Source organism: Chanodichthys erythropterus, chromosome 12, assembly GCF_024489055.1.
Source record: "Chanodichthys erythropterus isolate Z2021 chromosome 12, ASM2448905v1, whole genome shotgun sequence".
Classification (NCBI taxonomy): Eukaryota; Metazoa; Chordata; class Actinopteri; order Cypriniformes; family Xenocyprididae; genus Chanodichthys; species Chanodichthys erythropterus.
In genome coordinates, this window is record NC_090232.1 from 54,799,519 (window position 1) to 54,813,223 (window position 13,705).

Sequence of the window (13,705 nt, forward strand, 5' to 3'; positions counted from 1 at the left end):
AACATTTAGATTTTAAATTAAAACCAAGAATGTTTTAAAACAGGGTATTACTGTGGTGTTTTTTGGTACTTTTTGAACATAAAATGCGTTGTGAATCTTCTTTCGTGTTGACTGTAAACTAAACAGACTCAGTTTGATATATAATTTTCTTTTTTATTCATTAAGAAACTAAAATATATTCTTTCCAAAAAAAAAATGCCTTTGAAATTAGGCGTATTTGGCATATTTCACTCAAGTGTGTGAACACAATCACAGTTTTGAAACATCATCATCAAGGTAAACCAACTGAAGGTGAAGTGTGTGATTTTCTCAATGTTAAAACAGTGAGTTTTTAAGAAGACTGCTAACTATGTGGGTCAGTTAGTCACATGATGTCTAAAAGTCCTTTATCATCTGATAATCTGCTTTAGTCTTGTCTTTTTAACATTTATTGTAGATTAAATAGAAAATAAGCTTGTTTCTCTGGCAATGACCGGTGCAGTTCCTGTGTCCTCCAGCAGAGGCCGACAGCAGCTCAAACTTCAGAGCCCCCATCCGGCTCCAGTTTGTTGGAGAGGACCGTGAGGATCCTGTCGAATTTGACCCAGCGCTCCTTCTGCTCGGCCTTCGCCCCCGTTTGTCCCCAGAAGAGACGCAGGGCGAACTCCGTCTGAAACACCTCCAGCAGCTCCGGGATTGGTTCCCATCCGGCTGGAGGAAGAGAGCAACATCAGTTCATCACGTTCATGTTGCCAATTTGAGAATTTCGCAACCTAATTTAGCGACTTTCTTATTGTTGCAACAAGTTGTTTTACAAATTGTATGAGCAGTTGTGGCTATATTTAAACATGCTTGGCTTTTTTTAGTTATTAACAACCATACAAGACAAAAAAGAGCTGTATGTACCGGAGAGCAGGCCGTGAGCGTGTCGCGTGCAGTCGCTGGCGTGTAGCGCGGCGTTGCGAGCCGACTGCAGCAGGTTGTAGAGCAGCTGGCAGCCTCTGTCGGTGGATTCGACGCTGTCGTCGCCCTCCATCAGCCTCAGCAGCGGCACCATGTGTGGCAGAGACAGCGGGCCCGACATCACGGCGTCTGCGACACACAACACTCGCTGTAAACTCACTCAGACTCGCTGTACGAAACCATCGCTATGTGACGAACACTCACCATCGCCCTCATTCAGGGACTTCATGAAGGGCTTGAGGCTCTTTTCGAAGGTCACAGCGCTTTCAGTGTGATTGCGTCTCAGCGCTCTCCACGTCATCTCCAACCTGACCACCTGTAGAGTAACCTTTTATTAATAACATTAAAGTGGACCTATTATATCTCTTTCACAAGATGTAATATAAATCTGTGAAGTTTCAGCTCAAAATCCCCCATAGATCATTTATTATAGCTTGTCAAATTTGCCTCTATTTGGGTGTGAGCAAAAACACGCCGTTTTTGTGTGTGTCCCTTTAAATGCAAATGAGCTGCTGCTCCAGAAGAGGGCGGAGCTTTAACAGCTCAACAACAACAAAGCTGGAGAATCTCACGCAGCCAAAATGAGGATGGTCAGTAACGGTGTTCAGCCTTACATTGTTCAAACCGGAGTCGACACTGATGGAGAGACTCAGGAAGAAGTTACAACTTTTAGACGTTTCTGAATGGTTAGTGGATAAATTGATGTAGTTGCTGTGGAGTTGATTCAACTCATCCACTAGCATGTGCCGTCATGTTCATCTTTTGTGGAAAACCCGTATGGACGCATCACGTTTTCTGGGTTGGTAGATACACCGGGGACCCGATTATAACACTTAAACACGGAAAAAGTCCAATTTTCATGATATGTCCCCTTTAAAATTACAGCGCCCTGCATCATATTTGCTGAATGAAGTTCTTGTTTACTTATTTAGGGGTGTTGAAAAAAAAAAAGCTTATTTAGCTTTATTGCTTTTGATAACCATTTGTGTGCTGAATTATCCTTTCAACACCAGGACAACTGCCACAAAGTCACAATTCTTATCTTCCTCTGAGACAGATCACAACTACTAGAACAAACATGTAACAATATTCCTCATTTAAATAATTCATACGCAGAATAAAGGGGCGGGGCCTGGTTGAGTTAGTTAGAAGTGTGTTGAAACTGGCGGTTATGGTAAGGGGCGGGACATTTCCCAAACACCAATCACAACACACTGCTCCAGCCGACCAATCAGAGCACAGTGTGCTTTTCAGAAGGAGGGGCTTCATAGAGACAGGAACTAAACAGAGCGTTACTGACAGACTGGGAAGAGAGGAGCTGCAACAATCGAGAATATGAGGAAAATAATCAACATTCAAGCAGGAAAACCTGCTCTAGTAGAGCCCAAATTTTGTGATTTTGTGAAGTGGACACCTGCGGCAGCTCCAGGGCCTTCATGACGGCGGAGAAGGCGTACAGGTCTTGCGTGGTGTTGCGCAGCTCCTGCGCCAGCTGGATGATCCTGTGCAGCACCGTCGCCCTCTTACCCACCGTCCCCGTGCAGCCCAGCAGATCCACCGCAACGCCCAGAGCCAGGATGTGATGCCTGATGGGAAGACAGCATCATGATGACATCATCACTCATCACATGACAGCAGTGTGAGCGCGGCGACACACACCTCTCCAGCAGGTCCTGCCTGAGCTGACCTCCGTGCGGTAGCGTGACCAGCTCCAGACCGCTCTCAACTCCCATGATCCTCTTCTGCTCCGCCGTCACACCCGTGACCCGCGCCACCTGAGCCAGAGCGAGTGTGTTGTTATTGTTTGTTTTTTATTCAGTTTATTTCAACTCAATGGCTCTGTTTCATGGATAATAACCTGGCAGTTGACGCTGAGCATGTGCAGTGCGGTGGTTCTGGGGTCGTTGAGCGTCAGCAGCTCTTTGACCTTCAGCAGGACGCTCTGATCCAGCGGACGGTTGTTGTCCGGCAGCAGGAGCGAGCGGAACTCATCCAGACGGAAGCTGGACGTGGTCTCGGTCTGCGGCCGCTCGAAGCACCAGTCGCGCTCGTCCCCCTCGCTCTGTCTGCGCTCCTCCTCCTCCAGCCTCTGTGCCTCCAGGAAGCCGAAGCTGGTCTCGGTGAGACGCGCGCGACTGGTCCACTTCTCCTGAGCGCGGAGGCGCGCCGCGTGACCTTTGGGCAGCATGGTGACGGGGACCTGCGTGAGTTCAGCGGCGAGTTCATTACTGTCAAGCATATAATCTAATTATGATTTCTGTTTCCTAAAAACACTGAGCTCGACATGAAACTCAAAGAACTTCCTCAGTCGGATGCTACTAATAATCTCGGTTGGACCACATTGACTTCCATTATATTTCCTCTCATTTTTTCTATCACTATGTTCCCAAAGGGGCTCCGTACCACTGATATAAGTAATTTGGGTAAGTAAACAGTTGACTTCAGATGGCATGCGCTCATGAACTCTCACCTGTGGCACCAGCTCACCGTACAGACTGCCGGGATCAGACTCCGGATCGGACTGAGTCGGGGTGAAAACGATGGAGATTCGCAGTGGTTTGGGCGGCGCTCGGGAATGGAGCTGTCCATCGGAGCCGCGCAGAGGAGAGCCGCCGAGACCCGACTGACTGGGCGGAGCGGCACAGGAAGCGGCTGGGCTGAGTACAGGCTCACTTCCTGTGCGAAACACCGGGGAGATGGGGGCGGGGCTGGACTCCTGTGAAGGACTGGACTGAGGTACGCCTGCACAGCAGGAAAAAATCAGTCTGATGAGATCTCAGATCAGTTTTTAAATATCTTAATCGTGTGTGTGTGTACCTGTGCGGAGGTTGCTGTCAGATTGTGCGGACTGTAGAGACGGTCTCCCCACTGTCTCCAGATTAGCAGGCTGACTGCCGCTCCTGCCACACACACAACACACAACTATGACGACTACACACACACACACACAACACCGTTAATATGACAACTATACACACAGTGTGTTAGATATGTGTCTGATTCTGATTGTGTATCGCAGTTCTTTTTTTAATTGCAACTTTCTTTTTTTTTTGTGCAACAATGAACACAAAGGAAATTATGAAAAATATCAATCATAATGACATAGTGTGTGTTTACCTGAGCAGGTTGTTGACCTGCAGCATGTCTTTCTGAGAGGAACTCAGGCTCCGCCTCTTGCTCTGACCTCGTGACAGAGTGGAGGAGCTCGACGACCTCGCAGCCTGTCGCTCGCTGATGATGCGCAGAGGCACAGTGCGCGTGATTGGCTGAAAGATGATGGCGCCGATGGAATTCGAGATGGGACGTCGTCCGCCGACGTGAAACCGAATTAATGCTGGGATGTTATCGAACTGATCGTTCTCAAACTGAAACAGCTCCCGTGTGTAACCCTACACACACACACACACACACACACACACACACACACACACACACACACACACACACACACACACACACACACACACACATCAGACTCAGAATCTCAGCAGTTGTTCACAGAGTGAAAGCTCAGACGGATGCCGTACCTGTTTGGGTCGCAGCACGACGCGTATGATTTTGAAGTGCATGGGCTGGTTTTTCCACATGCAGCTCAGGACGTATTCACCTGCGCTGGAGCTGGAGTCGCGCACCAGAAACTCTCCGTCTCTAGACAACAGATGCTCCGCACCCTACACACACACACTTATTAAGCAAATGCATGCACTGATATCAACAGATAGTGAGGTTTCGTGCCAGTAATTGAACACACTTTTGTCATTTACAGTACAACAGCACTGCACAGTATAAACAAACTTGATTTATTTGTGAAGATTTTATTTCACTGTGAACAGAGAACAAATGGTTTAAAACTGTGGTTTTCAAACTGGAGTATTGTTTATTAAATCAATAATCAATCAATCAATAAAAAAATTGTATAAATAAATAAATAAAGACAAACAAATAAATTAATAAATAAAATAAATAAGTGAATAAACAATAAAATAAGTAAAAAAAACTAAAAACTAAAAAAATAAGATTAAACCAAATAGGTGAATAAATGAGTAAATAAAATAAGAAGACAAATAAATAATTAAAACAAATAAATAAAAATTAGATCAAATAAATAACTAGTGAAAATAAGAGTAAATAAAACAAACAAATAAATGCACCAATAAACAATTAAATAAATAGAAAAAACATAAAGTAACTTAACAAATAAAATTTTAAACATATCAATAATATTAATTTTTCATTGTATAAACTGAGCCTTTATACAAGAAATTATGTAGATGCCTTTTGAATTTTAGGATGGATGTCACATGATCATATTTTGGGGTTTGTAACTTATAAAATATTGAAAACCTAAAGGAATAGTTCTTACAAAAATGAAAATGCTGTTTCAAACCCGTTTGCTGTTTTTGATGGAAACTTGTGTCTTTTCTTCACACAAAAACATCATATGACCTCAGAAGACTTGGAAAAAGGCTTGATATACTTTTGTGATTCTGATTTGCTCTTGGAAACCATGTGACCACTTTGAGTTTTTCATAAGAAAAAGAGCTGCGTGAACATGCTTCAAACATTCCTCCTTTTGTCTTCAACGTACTACAGGTTTGGAATGACATGAGAGTGAGAGGTTTTTGGATGAAGAATGGCTTTTACCGTAGTATCACACAGTAACGCACCTCGCGCTGCAACTGTCCATGATACCAGGCGTGACTCCTCAGGTCTTCAGTGCTGAGTTTCAGTTCCTCCTCCAGCTCTTTCTTCAGAGAGTCCATGTCCTTCAGGCCCGAGAACACCTTCAGAAACATCAATAACACAATGAAGAACACAATCTCAGACCAGTGCTTTGTGTTGAGTTAGCGTGATCGTACGGCGTGACCGATGTAACACACTCACCTGACTGATGAAGGCCGACACACTCTTCCTCCTGCTGCCAAACAGAGCACAACATATATGCTTTAGCTTTCTTTACAAAAAAAAGTAATAGAATTATGTTTTTCATTTGTATTTTTTTTTACATTTATTTCATTCATACAGTTTTATCCAAACTTTTTATGCAAATTTCACGTGATCTGGTCCAGTTGATTCAGTCCCAATATTTTTGACTATATATACGTCAAAAATATTGGGAATAAATAAAAATAAAAAAATCTAAATAAACAAATTTTATTAAAAAAAAATTATATATATATATATATATATATATATTTTTTTTTATTATTTTAGGCAAATCCATTGTTTTTAATGCATTGGTCCATTTTGAGGTGTATGTTTCTTTGTTCAGATTAGTTGAAAGAAACCACCAAAAATATACATTTAAGTGTTTATTATATTTCACTTTATCTATTTTCATCTGTATTTGCATTTACAATACATATCTTTAAAGAGATTTTTCTCCACTTCAGCATCACTTACACACACCAAAACTTACAGTTTTATTTTTATCTAAATTCTGAAGGTTTTTACTGTGGGGTTTGTTCATATATCATTTGCCTAATATATATTTAACAGTTTAATTCCTACAAACATGCTGAAAATGTTATTTTTTCTGTCTGTTGACAGTATTTTCTGATTTATGGAGTGATAAAGAAAGAAATCCAAAATCCCCTCTGTAAAAACCTTTAACTCTACTATGTCAACAAAATCAAACAAGAATTTTAAACCTGGCTTTATCCAATGTTCAGATTTATGTGCTGAAAAAGTAGTGCAAATTATGCAAATTAGTGCATATTTGATTAGATGATTGATTAATGCCTCATTTGCGTAATTAAACATAACATTTCAGAACTTGTAATACAAAATTTGTCTTATTGTTTTGTGATTAATCAACTGGAAAAAAGTATAGTGATATCTATTAGTTTAAATTTTGCCCTATTCATTTGTTGTGCCTTGCCTTAATGTATTTTATTCATTTTAAAATGTTCCAATGGTAATAATGTTTCCTTAATTACATATATACAGCAGAGTTTTGCCACAACAGCAATGAAACAATGCACAAAACATAAAAGAAATCCAAATACTGATGTTTGTACGGCATAAAAATGTGCATCAACAGACAAATTTCAGGACATGCACTCACAAAGTCAAACTGTCTTGCCCTGTTTCCGTCCACCACACCCTCCTCCTGCTCAGAACGCTGATTCGCTGATAGTACGAAACTACGATAAGCTCTTCTTTGTGTTTAATAACTTCACCGTTACTGTAAAGACCTCTGAGAACAGCAAGGTAAAGCAACGGCAGATCACTGACATTCAGAGGTGTGTTTTTAAATAGCATTTTAATGGCGTTTCCTTCCCATCTCGCAGCCAAACCTGCTGCATTGTGTCCTCTGGACATCAGGGAATGTCCTGGGATCAGTTGCCATGGAAACGGATGTTATGGGCTCTGGATTCAGGGTCAGGGTTGTCAAACTCTCAAAAAAAAAACAAATAAAACTAAAGCTATAAACTGTAAATGTCTAAACATTGTGAAAGATAAATTTACTTGAGAAGCAAAATGAATTTAAGTCTTGCTTTCTGAAAAATGTATCAAAATTATAGAGTATATATATATATATATATATATATATATATATATATATATATATATATATATATATATATATATTACCATGTTTTTTGTCTAATGTTGTTTTGTTTATGTAGTATCATGGAAAACCATAAATACCAATATTAAATTACATTTATTTATAAATTCATATTTAAAACTAATATATTAAAGAAGTACATACATTATTAAAGTGCACAATATGTTATTAAAGTATACATTATGAAGTACCATGTAGATACTCGGTGAAACATCTCACGTTTTCCAAAGTCATAATGTTTCCTGAAAACACAAACTTGAGTTCACCAACCCGCATAAAACCAGCTAATGCAAAACAGCTTGTTTCGATGACTACGTACTTTAATAAAATATATAAAAATTACAGCAAAATTACGACATTAGAGCAACATTTTTTTTAACAACACATATATCAAAGGTCTCAGCTGCAGCTCTGCCCTTCCCATCGCAAACAGCAGGATAATCATTAACAGCGCCGGAGTCAGTGCGGGAACATGGACAACCAGCGGAAACTTACCTGGAAAATAAAAGCTATTCCTATTCTGGAGTTTCTCATCGAGAGATCATGATCCGACTGTTCTTCTTCTTTTCCAGCAGAATATCCCTCACAGCTGACGAGTTCACACACGCTCCGCTCCTCCCGCGCGCGAACGCGCACGCGCCGCTATCTCTCGCGCATTCCTTGCATTCCGCGCGCACTCACCTGTATGACGCAGCCCGAGGCCCTGAAAACCCGAAACCCGACTAACATGCTCGCTCTCCGGCGCCAGAGTGAGACCTGTGTCGGCTTGATTTGACGACGCCCCGTTTCGCCGACTTTAACCAGCGCCGCCAGAGACACGCGCGTTGCGCAAGACGCCGCGTTCACACCATGTGCGCGTTCACAAGAATCCAAAGCCATGACATATTGCGAAGGAGGAAAGGGAAAAAATCCTGACAGTAAACTTATGTTGTAAGTGTATTTGTATAGGTGAGACTGGAGCATGTTGTCAGTTTCTCTGGGTGACTCATTTTTTTGAAGACGTACCTTAAAATAAAGTCTAGTCACACTATTAAGTTGTGCTAGCAAAATGTAGCCTACAACAATTAACGGACATTTTAGCTGAAATACTATGCTTTTTTTTTCGAGATTTCGTATATATATTAGCTCCAAGATAACCTGAACCAAAAAAAAAAAACAAAAAAAAAAAAAACCGCACTCCTGAGTTGCTAAACTTTTTCACTGATGTAAAAGTTTTTGGAGGAAGATCTATCTCTTCTTTAGAAGATGTATATTTTGATTTAAATCATGTCTTCTTGTACAAATAAATAAGTTAGTCACCAAAGCCAATTTTACTTGCAGTTGGAGCTTGTTTAGTGTCAAGTAGAATGAATTAAATAAGGTGTGGTCATGAAAAACCTGAGTTTGAGTTTGCTTGAGGGGGCGTGGTCTTCATCACAGAGCTGGAGGCAGGAGGCGGAGACTCTCTGGTTGTCACGGCGACGCAGTCGCGGCACAATGCTGTGACGGAAGAGGTCAGTGGTTTTGAACAGGTCAAGCGTTGATGTCCGGGAGTACTTCCGGCTCATTGTGCCAGTGGAGATATTCTCTGAGGAGGGAGCACCAATTCTGCCATTATGTGGTGCAAGGTCCAGCCAACAAATATATGTTTTGCTAATGTTCATATCTGAACGTTCAAAATGTTTTCTTGGTTATGCGAACGTTAAGGGAACATTCCATTTGGTCATTCTTCAAACATTATGGGAACGTTATTTAAATGTTCTCTGAATGTTCTGAAACAAGTAGTAACATTTAAATACTAAACACTCCATGAAAAAAACGTTCCAGGAACGATGTATAAATAATGTTTTTGTGCTTACGTTTTGAGAAAATCATTAAAGCCCACATTCTGAAAAATAACTAAAAAATAAACAAATTGACGCAGTAAAATATGTGTTTTCCACTGAAACATTGGTATACTTAAAAACAATGCATTCTGTGTAATATTATTTGTCGTTTACAAGAAAGTAATCTATAGGACACTTTCTAGAAAATGACAAATATTACCCAGTATGCATTGTTTTACAGTATATTACAATGCATTCTGGGTAATAATATTTGTCGTTTTCGGAACGGTAGCCTCTTTTCTTAAAATGACAAATATTACCCAGAATGCATTGTTTTACAGTATATTACAATGCATGCTGGGTAATAATATTTGTTGTTTTGTTGTTTTCGGCACAGTAGCCTCTTTTCTTAAAATGACAAATATTACCCAGAATGCATTGTTTTACAGTATATTACAATGCATGCTGGGTAATAATATTTGTTGTTTTGTTGTTTTCGGCACAGTAGCCTCTTTTCTTAAAATGACAAATATTACCCAGAATCCATTGTTTTTATGGTATATTACTGTTTCAGTTGTAAAAGGTATTTTACTGTGTAAATTTGCTTGGTTTTTCGTTTCAGTTATTTTTTAACTCTGAATGAGCGTCCTATTAAGGTTAACGGAGGAACGTTTGTCCATAACGTTGAGAGAACCTTGCCAGAACATTGCCTATTAGCTGTGTACAGTGCTTTTGCTGATCTGCGAGTTTTCACCTTTCTCTGGCTGTGTTTTCTGCTGTTGTGACTGAAGCTGCATTATGATGGTTGTTCTGTGATCTGGATCTTCAACTCCCATCAGTCTAAGATCCTCGTCAGTTACAGACAGAAGACCCTGCAAACACACAGCATTTCACTGCTCGATCTGCTCTGTGACAGATGATTTTAAAAGTGCAAATATTCCAAATTTTAAGTATTCTTGTCCTTAACTAGACTGAAAGTTGAGTGAACAAGTATAATTATTGTTTTAACTCAAAAACATAATTTGAAACAACTTCTATAGTCTCTCAATAAAAAAAAAAGCACTGGACACTTAGAGAAAAAGTGAATATAGCACAAACTCATGTACCTCGAGGCCGTAGTACTGTTTCTCCAGGGCGCTGGTGTACTGCGGCAGTCCGATCTGACTCAGCCAGCGCGCAATTGAACGATTGTTCATCTCTCAAATATAGAGCTCACGGACAGGGTGCTTCATTAACTGTATAAAAAACAAATATGGAAAAAATTTCCCCCACATAAGCAAAAAATATAATGCTTTTGTTAATCTTAATTGTCATAAAATGTCAAAAAAATGAGATAACATAAAACTATTTTAATAAAGATACGTAGGCCTAAACATATTTTCAGTATCTCAGTAATCTCACATAGTATGTCATGATTTAGATTTTTATGTCACAATTTCAACTTTTTATCTCATGATTTTGACTTTTTAACTCATTGTTATTATGACTTTATATCATAATTTTGACTTTTCATGTCATATTTAATAGGTCTACGTCATTTATGACTTTTTATGTTAAGACTTACCAAAGCATCTTGTCATGTGGATGTATATTGTTATATTGGAAATTAAATGTTCTTGCGTTTCATTATTCTTCAGATCAGTATTTTGAGAAGTCTTTTGTAGAAGTTTTTAAAGACACAATATCATCAGATTTAAAATTTTGGGGCTTTCCAGGTGAAAAAATACTATAGTAATTTATAGTAAATACTATAATGTTTTTGAACCATACTGTAGTAAAGTACTTGAATTAATTTGTTGTGGTAATTCTATAGTTGCTGTGATAATATAACAGCTATATATAAACAAATTACTTTAGTTTTCTACAACTATATTGTATATTATACTACAATACACTACAGTTTACTGTAGTAAAAACTAAAGTCTGTTACAGTATTTATTACAGTTAATCAGTTCACTATTAATACTACAGTTTGCATTCATTAACAAAGTGTTGCAAATACAATATACTTCAAAAACACTATAGTATTTACTATGAGGTTTGTCTGTTCGTCTAGTGCAGCCAAATTTACTTTTAGCAGATGTAAACATTTAACATAAATCCTACCTGTGCTGTAAAACTCCTCTTCTGCTCTTATTTTCTCTCTTTAGGTCATCGTTTGTTTCTCAGTATTTGTTATTTTATCTCTATTTCTTTCTCTTTGCGTTTGATTTCCAGCCGCAGCTGATGGAGGAACCTGAGGCGCTGCGTTCTGATTGGCTGCTGCAGCAGTTGTCCTCTCTCTGAGCCAATCACAGTGCAGGAATCTCCGTGTGAAGTTACGGCCTCGGTGTGCAGGTTGAGACCGGTTGAGACACATTTAACGATTCTCAGAAGAACATCAGATTGTCTCAGGCCGGCGGGTGTGAGAAATTATCAGGTAATGCTTCTGGTCGAACGTGATTCTCATTCCAAGGTAATGGGGGTGATTGATTCCCACGAACAGAATCAAATATGACTGTTAATCACTTTCGATTGAAAGATGTGGAAATGTGATTTTCACTGGGGCTCTTTTAGTTGTGATTCAAACCTTTATCGTGCAAAAAACAAATCAGAAATCAAATGCAATATTGTTCAGTGCCTCAATAATCTGTAGTTACATGATTACACCAGGAGGTGGCGATAAATTGTGACTAGTGTGACGCATGTAGCACCTGGAACTACCCTTATTGCAAAATTAGGGCTGCACGATATTGGAAAAAAACTGACATTGCAATATTTTGCGATATATACTGTGAAATATTAATTCTTTGATGGTTGGGGTGATTTTGTAGGTGAGTGAATAGATGATGAACAAATTGCAACAATAAATTGAACAAAGATACAAATTAATTAAATACTGCTTAATATCTTTATAACAACATTCAGGTATGGAAATTGAATAATAAAAGGTAAAATAACACTGCATAGTCTTCGCTGTATAAATATAATTAATCTGTGTTAAAACTACAAAAGTGGAAGTGAAAGTGAAAACATGAAAGAAAAACTGACAGCTCATTCAGTCAAACTGATGGATAAGCTTTATTTGTATGATTTGAAACGATTCGTTTCAGTCTTTTTAAACGGAAGTTCCCCAAACCGGAAGTGCAACCCATAATTCGAAACACAGGAGGCTAGTCAGGAATAAGGTGGATATGTATAGAAAGATGTGCTGCGTCCCAATTCGCCTACTTATACTACGTCCTAAAAGTATGTACTGTTTTTGTAAAGAAAGAGTACATACTTTTGAGTGTGTAGTAGAAGAGTATGCAAGTTTTGGGACATACTACCTCGTCATAACTGCGTCTTTAACGGACGTTCTGTTGCTTAGTTACTCCTGTAACTGTTTAAACTACCCTGTCAATCATCTTGTCACAGTTAAAATCCTCCACATTGAATTAAATTCATTTTCCTACCGTTTCGGAGAGAAATGTAGTCGCACGTTGATCTGCCAGTCATGGGTCTTTCATGCAGAGAACTCTCCTCATCTTTGCATAATGATGCATTTAAAAGTTAATGACCAAACACATCGTTATAAAAGTTCACAATGCTGTTGCAGATGAAATATAATGTGGATAACATTTAATAAATATCTTTTTGTCAGGTTAGACACTGCTTATTAATCATTCGAGCCCCTTTATCTTAACCGTCGTACCTCGCACGTCCGTCATGTTTGTAGTTTCTAAACACTTTTTATTCGTATTTGTAGTTCTAATCGAATCCTCGTACACAGCGCAATGTGTTATGGGCAATATTAGCCGTTAGAAGTGTGCACGGATCTGCACTTCGAATTCTAACCGGAAAAAGTACACCATCCGGGTATCTTTGGAATACTCATTTCAACATACTATGATTTGGGACATACTAATTCTTTTTTCGAATACTATTTAGGACGCATAGTATGCGAATTGGGACGCAGCAATGGTTTACTAATTTTAGTTATGAATTAGAGAAACTGCATCATGCAATATGGCGGAATACGTCCCGCCTTCTAAGTAAAAGAGCCAATTGCTGATTGTTAAAGTCATTGCATCACTGCAGCTGTCGTTAGAGGCTCCGGTTTCCATAGAAACCAGAGACTCGCGCTTAAGACTGCACATGCGCATTGGCTCATCTAGCCTGAAGAATAAGCTTTTTAATGCCATTTGAGCACAAGGAACAACATTTATGGGAGATTTTATTGCTGATTTGAAATATGTTATTTGATTGTGAGTTTTACTAGCAGTTTTTGAACCGTGATGTCTGGTCCTTACAGATTAGCGATCCCTTAGACATCACACATCCTGACTATCACGGATGCACACATCGCCATATCGATGCTAAAATGATATTGTGGCGCATAATCATACACTTTAATAGCTGTGGA

The 13,705-nt window shown here is 39.2% G+C and overlaps 1 protein-coding gene across 7 annotated transcripts; it reads right to left on the reverse strand.

The window, feature by feature from the left end:
- Window positions 1-179: 179 nt before the first annotated feature.
- sh2d3a (SH2 domain containing 3A) lies at window positions 180-11,567 on the reverse strand. Of its 7 annotated transcripts, none has more exons than XM_067403339.1 (16): window positions 11,428-11,567; window positions 10,428-10,556; window positions 10,076-10,193; window positions 8,894-9,083; window positions 5,827-5,857; window positions 5,610-5,726; window positions 4,470-4,613; window positions 4,060-4,331; window positions 3,760-3,842; window positions 3,413-3,684; window positions 2,801-3,142; window positions 2,602-2,717; window positions 2,357-2,528; window positions 1,147-1,258; window positions 886-1,071; window positions 180-690 (listed from the first exon to the last, which is right to left on the reverse strand). In XM_067403339.1, the coding sequence occupies exons 2-16, from the start codon at window positions 10,515-10,517 to the stop codon at window positions 515-517; spliced, it is 2,421 nt and encodes an 806-aa protein (XP_067259440.1). In that variant the 5' UTR covers window positions 10,518-10,556; window positions 11,428-11,567; the 3' UTR covers window positions 180-514. The 7 variants fall into 7 exon arrangements, with proteins under 7 accessions (XP_067259440.1, XP_067259439.1, XP_067259442.1 ...); XM_067403338.1 differs by having other exon boundaries at window positions 5,827-5,860; XM_067403341.1 differs by lacking the exons at window positions 8,894-9,083; window positions 10,076-10,193; window positions 10,428-10,556; window positions 11,428-11,567 and adding exons at window positions 7,010-7,314; window positions 7,696-7,758; window positions 8,012-8,599 and having other exon boundaries at window positions 5,827-5,860.
- Between the last annotated feature and the right edge of the window lie 2,138 nt (window positions 11,568-13,705).